This window comes from Rhamphochromis sp. 'chilingali' (assembly GCF_963969265.1).
Source record: "Rhamphochromis sp. 'chilingali' genome assembly, chromosome: 7".
In the NCBI taxonomy this organism is placed as follows: Eukaryota; Metazoa; Chordata; class Actinopteri; order Cichliformes; family Cichlidae; genus Rhamphochromis; species Rhamphochromis sp. 'chilingali'.
Genome location: NC_137934.1, coordinates 13897801 through 13904249, shown reverse-complemented (window position 1 = coordinate 13904249; position 6449 = coordinate 13897801). Strand labels below are relative to the sequence as shown.

At 37.6% G+C, this 6449-nt stretch overlaps 1 protein-coding gene across 1 annotated transcript; it reads right to left on the bottom strand.

Moving 5' to 3' along the window:
* Nucleotides 1-619: 619 nt before the first annotated feature.
* On the bottom strand, nucleotides 620-5560 carry lum (lumican). Its single transcript, XM_080887265.1, has 3 exons — nucleotides 5421-5560; nucleotides 3667-4545; nucleotides 620-2101 (listed from the first exon to the last, which is right to left on the bottom strand). Exons 2-3 carry the CDS (start codon nucleotides 4538-4540, stop codon nucleotides 1947-1949), a joined length of 1029 nt encoding a protein of 342 aa, XP_080743391.1. The 5' UTR covers nucleotides 4541-4545; nucleotides 5421-5560; the 3' UTR covers nucleotides 620-1946.
* Nucleotides 5561-6449: the final 889 nt, after the last annotated feature.

Here is a 6449-nt window from a genome sequence, read left to right as displayed (position 1 = left end):
TAGAAATATACACGATAGGTTGACTGTGCAGCTCCTTTAAATTAATGGCTAGAGAGAAACCTGCTGAAACAAGATGACGTTGAAGCCCACTATGCACTGTGCTTTGAAAAAGGTTGAATGTAAATAGTATGTTTAAAGAACACTAGCAGGCCTCAGAGAATAAATAAAGAATCTTCTGACTATAATAGAAATCTTATAAGATGTTATTTAAGGGTCTATTTCATTAGTCGTTCTTCTTCCACTCATTTTGCAGTTCCATAACTCAATAGTGGTCATGTACTTACTTATAAAGATTCCTATAAAACTCACACATTTTTTACAAGTGTTACAAAATTGAAATTTAGACTAACCTGCCAATAGGCGTGAATGTGGGTATGAATGATTATCTGTCTTCCTGTATTAGCTCTGCAACAAACTGGCAACCAGTTCATGTACTCCCCTTTTGCCCTTGCTTCTGGGACACACCCCCAGCATTTCTAGGAAATAAGTCCCAAATACAGGATGTCAGATTAGTTAACTCAATTCTTTACATTTACACTAAGTAAGACTTGTAAGTTATTTATAGGCTTACATATAGGCAGGCTTACCAATGATATCATGAAAATATGTTCAAACATAGTTCGTTCAACTGTGTTTAATTTTCTTACAGTGAATCCATGAACAGTTACTGAGTCAAAGGTGTCAAAAGAAGTCATGAAAAAAGGAAAGAAAATACTAGACAGATGTAGTAACCTAATAAAATAGACACACCATTCGATCAACATGAAATTGGTGCCATTTTGATGTAATGCTGGTAAGAAACATTTATCAGTATTAAACACCAACAACAACATAGTAATGAAAGCACCTTAACTGCAAAAGCTGTAGTTTATTCAAAGAGTGGCACCAAAGGGTGCATGCAAGTAAAGAAAATGTTGTATACAAATTAGTAATGTGAATGACAGCAAATAGTTAGGCTTTAGTTAGTATACAGAAACAATCTAATCTCGAGATTACATCATTCTAACATCACAAGGTACAACTAAACAGAGAAACATATCAGCTTTAATAGTAATTTATTCTGAACAGAATTCTAATCCTTTGAAGAACTAGTTAATTATTAGGAGAAAACAGACATTTCTTAGTCAATTATCGTTTATTCAGTAAAAAAAAACCCAAAACAAAAGTCAGTCATTGGGACTTCATAAAAATTTGTTTCAAACCAGTTTAAAGTATGCAGTATATAAAGGCAGACACGTTCACAACACTGATATATTCCCTAAAACCGCTATGATGAAAACACGACTGCAACGTAGCTGCTATTATACACCCACCCACCCCCATTTTCTTCTTACTCTACACATTAAATCCAAGTATGCAGTCCTTATGTGCTGGTCCTTTGCACAGCAATGGATTATTATTAATAATAAAATCCCCCTGATTATATTATACATGCTAGACACTGAAACATACAAGACAAGGAAAAAGAGAACACTAGGGCTGAATTAAGACATTGGAAAACTCTCGGTATTATTATATTGTGTCTTTATTCAGTGTGCTCAAAAACAAGTTTGGAATGTTTAAAGTGTGTGTTATAACCAAAGCATAATAGTTATTCATCTCATGGAGTTTTCGGTTATTTTTAGATTGTGTGCATTTCAATTTTTTGAAACTTCGTGATTTAGTATTGGTTGGTATGTAGAAATATTGACAATGAGTCATTTGGAATATTTGTTTAATGCCTGTTGAATTTATTGATCTGATTGCACGTGCATGCCTTCTTTTGTATCACACATTGGCTAAGCTATAGATTTGTTCTAAAGCTTGGCCAATGTTTCCCAGATTATCTAGTACCTATGTCGGACATGCAAAGGCATGGCAGTACTACGAAAGACGTATTATTAGGACATGTGAATCCAGAAGGTTATGGGCTGAGCTTTGTCATGATGATAGAGAAGAGCCGGTCCTTATTCGAACATGATATCTGAGGCTTGGCGCAGGCAGTTGACAGCGTCAGCTGGCATGCTGCTGTGAGTGACGTTGTTTCCATCGAGACGCAGATGCTTCAGACGTGAATAGTTCAGAGGTCCCATGTGCTTGCAGAAACTTGACAGGTCAAACTCTACAAATGATAAAAAGTGGAGATCGTTATAGCTGCCAGTAGGGATTTTTTTAGTATATTTTTTTTACATTTTCAACCCCTTAACCTGGTAAAGAGAATGACAAAAGTGCCTTGGAGGTGTGCCAAATTACCATTCCTTCAACTGCTCTGGTTGCAGCTGCATTGAAGTCTTTGAGAAAAGGACCCTTCATTTTCCTCAATTGCTTTTTCCCCTCATCATAGGGGGAATTTTCTTTTTCTTAATTATGGCTATATCGCGAGAAAAATGGATGATAAAGCAGAGAATGCATTGGGGTATGGCGACGTTTTAACTGACATGTTGCTGATATGTGCATTAACTGCCCTTGCTTTGTCGCTCAGATCCACCCCTTAATTTGAGTTATAAGATACTTAAAAAACAGTGTAATGCTGTTCAGTTTTTATGTTAAGTACATTTAAGCTTTTTTTTTTTAGGTAGTTAAAGTTGGCATCCCAAAATATATCACTAACAAGCTAGTGCTAGCCTTAGCATGTTAGCCCCAAACTTGGCTATGTCATTTTTTAAAAAGCCAAAGTGATATGACTAAAAACGAGAGTTTCAAGACTTCAGAACTGTCAATAACTAATCAGAGATGCCATAGTCGCTATGTCCATCCTTTACATGCCTGCAGTCTATAGTTTAAAAGAACCTTGATGAACATTTGCATTACAATGCTTGTTTGCACATGCTGTAGAGTTGGAATTGTGCATTTGCAATCACACTGCTGCTTCTACTAAGAATCACACTTTTAATAATAATGATGATAATAATAATAATAATAATAATAATAATAATAATAATAATAATAATAATAATAATAATAAGGTTAAATATCAATGGCTTTAAATATAAAGTGAAATAAAAACAAAACATTACCTTGTGTTACCAATGTAAACTTCTCCATTTCTTCTCCATTTCAGGTCACATAAATATACACAGTTTAACCCTTCTTTTCATGTAAAAGCACTCATGCTGTAGCCAGCATCCTACTTAATGTCATTTTGTTTTACACAATGTTTTTGTTTTCAGATTTCAGCTGAAAATAAGTTATTTATATTTACAGTTTAAATTGGTTAGTTAGTTTAAATTACTCCCTTCCTCCTGATCTAATAATATGGATGTTTAGCATAGTTGGGTGTCACATGACTGGCACAGAGAACTGGACATGCTAGCCTGTTAATCTTTCATCTGGTTAGAAAACATTTAAAAAGGATCGTTTGGAAAGTTCTGAACTTTGTATCAATTACTCTGCTTTTGGAAAATGGTAATGCCAATACCCATGAACAAACTAAATGGCTTCAACCTAGAACCTCTCTCTGGTTTTACATTTGATAAGCCACGCCCACATTTAAGCTATCCAGTCATGCGTGTATAATTTGCACAAAACTGGCCTAACTAACCAATTAACCTTGGCCGTATTATTTTCACATGTTTAGATATTTCATTGAGAACACAGGAACTCGAACTTTGATGCTGTTCTAAAAAAACTTTAACAAAAAAGGCAAAACATTTAGAATCCTGTGATGTTAAAATGCTGATCACTCACTGTTGATTTCATTTGCCTGAAGGTAGAGTTGCTCCAACTGCTCGTTGATCTCAGGGATAGACTGCAGTTTGTTGAAAGAGAGGTCAAGCTCCAGCAGTGATGTCACATTGAACACTCCAGCAGGGATCCCTGAGTCCACCAGCTTGTTGTGCGAGACTCTCAAGTACTGAAGTGAGGGCAGCTTGTTCAGGTATCCTGCTCCAATACTTTCAATGACATTGTAGTCAGCATAGAGCATTACCAGTGAACTGGGAACACCAGCTGGGAGCTTCTTCAGCTTGTTGTGGCTTACATCCAGTGACAGCAGCTTCTTTAGCCCTTTGAAAGCCCCTGAAATGGCTTCAGAGGTCAGGTCATTGTGCTGAAGGTGAATGGAGGTCAAATTCTCCTTGTCAGTCAAGAGTCCAGAAGGAAATTTGGACAGCTTGTTGTTCATAATTCTCAGCTCCTCAAGGGACTTTGAGGGAGGAATGGCTGGCTCTGTAAGGTTGTTGAAGCTGATGAACAACTTCTCCAGGCCTGAGAGTTTGTCAATTGTGCCCTTTGCTATTTTAGCATTAGTGATCTGGTTATTGTCAAGTATCAGCCAGCGCAGTGTGTCAGTAACATTATCAAACACTCCTGCCTTGATCTCCTCAATCAGATTGTTCTGGAGGTACAGGTACTTGATCCCTGTTGGAACTATGGGAACAAATTTGAGCTTGCGGCTGTCACAATACATGGCGCTGGGGAAATTGAATGGGCAATCGCACTCTTGATTGCAGTTGGGCGATGATGGCCCCATCACTGGATTAGGTTGGTAATCATAGTCATAATACTGGCAGAGGGACAGTGTGACCAGCACAGCCAAGATGGGTACACGCAGAGGCAACATGGTGTCTGCAGATCCAATAGACAGAAAGAAAGGGGAGGTAGGAAATAAGATCAAAATGTTATTATTGAAAATCTGAATATATAAAAAGGAATAAAAAAAAGTAAGAATAAAATGTAAACTTTGAAGTTGAAAATTTGTTAGGATAACTCTTCACCCACCCAAGAGAATGCCACACCCACTCCCCAGTGTATTAAAGCATATTATATGATCAGTCAAGGAAGACATTACTAATTTGGAGAGCACTGAGCCCTAGATTATTTTAATAATCTGTTTGAATCACATCATTATAGCTGCAGCACAAGCCAAACTGCATGATAGAGGTTTTTTAAAACATGAATTGAAGCAGCAACATAATGTGGATGTTCCAAGAATACACAAAAGCCGATGTAAATGCTTCGAAGGCACGCTTTACGTTTTCAACATTTAAAAATACATGCTTTCTGGCTACATAATTAATGACTCTAACACATATAAAAACAAAAATCTATATTCGTTCAGAATCATGGCTTTTCATACTCAAGTCTGCAGACAAAGGAAAACCAGAATAATTGAATCCAGACCCATGAAAAATGCAGACACTGGATCCAAGAGCAGAAGATTATTTTCCAAAGTCTAAAGTCACCAAAGTCTGTCACACAGTCTTTAAAATGCATTGCAGACATATGTAAACAAGTAACAAACTAAGGCTCACACACCCAAATGCAAATGATCAAACTCCTACTTCTACTCATTAATTGTTAGTGCACATGTATTTTTTTCCTTCTCTGCTGCAGCACCAGCCAGTGCCCTAAAGCCTTGTAGTAACACTTGGTAATCCCAGAAATATGGAAGAATACTCAAACAGGAAATCACAAATCCATGCCCTCAGTCGCAAGCTTACCTGTGCTTCTCTCTCAGTGTGCGTGTGGGGTGGAGGGCCAGTAGGTAAGAAGAGTTTGGTGTTCAAAAACTGGAAGTCTCTGGAGAAAAACACAGAGAGAAAGAAGGAGAGAGGGGGAGGAGAGAGAGGGGTAGATGGAGAGACACAGAGAGGGAATAGGAAGGGGAGGAGAGGAGACGAGGGGACGAGGGGGGGTTGATAGGAGGCTTCTTCAAATAACTGGAGTCCAGGCATCAGATAAATTGAAGATGTCATCAAAATGAATTTCTGAAAGAGCATCATCCAAAAAGTTTTGTAAACTAACCAAGAGCAGGTGCATCAAGTAACAGAAATATTGCACCATGTACGACGAAAATAAAAGTAGTTTTCCCTTTTTATTGTTACCTGTCACTATTACAGTCAAACCATGTCATTGCATTTGTTCACACTGGAAAAAACAAACTTTAATTTTAGTAGGTTGTGCGTGGAAATTTTCAAAGGGCAGGAGAAGCTAGGTCTGGAAAAATGTGAAAACAATCTCTGGCAGACCCGTAACGCAGACACTGGTCATGAAAAAGAATAAATTCAGCTGTTCTCCTCGAGCTGTGAATCAGGCTTTGGAAAATTTGACCAAGAAGATAAAAACAGCCAGAACAGACTTACATAACACTTGACGTAAATATTTCTTCTCCTCTGTTTTTGACCAAAAAAACAGGTCAAAGCAGATCCAATTGATCCCATATGTCTACGATGTAAATTATTGTACTTTTCATTCTTGCACCCTTTATTTTGCTTCCCCACATTCTTTTACAGTGAATATCTGTGTCATATTCATTTATAAACAAACAGTAAGACAAAAGAAGAATGCGGCCCGTGGTGGCCATAACTTCTCTAAATACTGCAGCTGAATAAGGAGGTTTAGGGGAGTAAAGGGCCAAATGTTTCTCTCATTCGTTGGTGGGCATCCATACCATCAATGCATTCCAGGAATTGGCACCTGGATTTAATTGGTTGCAGTGCAGCCTGTTAGCCGACTCGCATATAAATCAT

Bases quoted from the DNA above. Each gene is read 5' to 3' on its own strand.
- lum (XM_080887265.1), bottom strand. From the start codon at position 4,540: ATGTTGCCTCTGCGTGTACCCATCTTGGCTGTGCTGGTCACACTGTCC. The intron at 2,102-3,666 runs GTGAGTGATCAG...TATCATTTGTAG, and splicing joins TCAGGCAAATGAAATCAACA to AGTTTGACCTGTCAAGTTTC.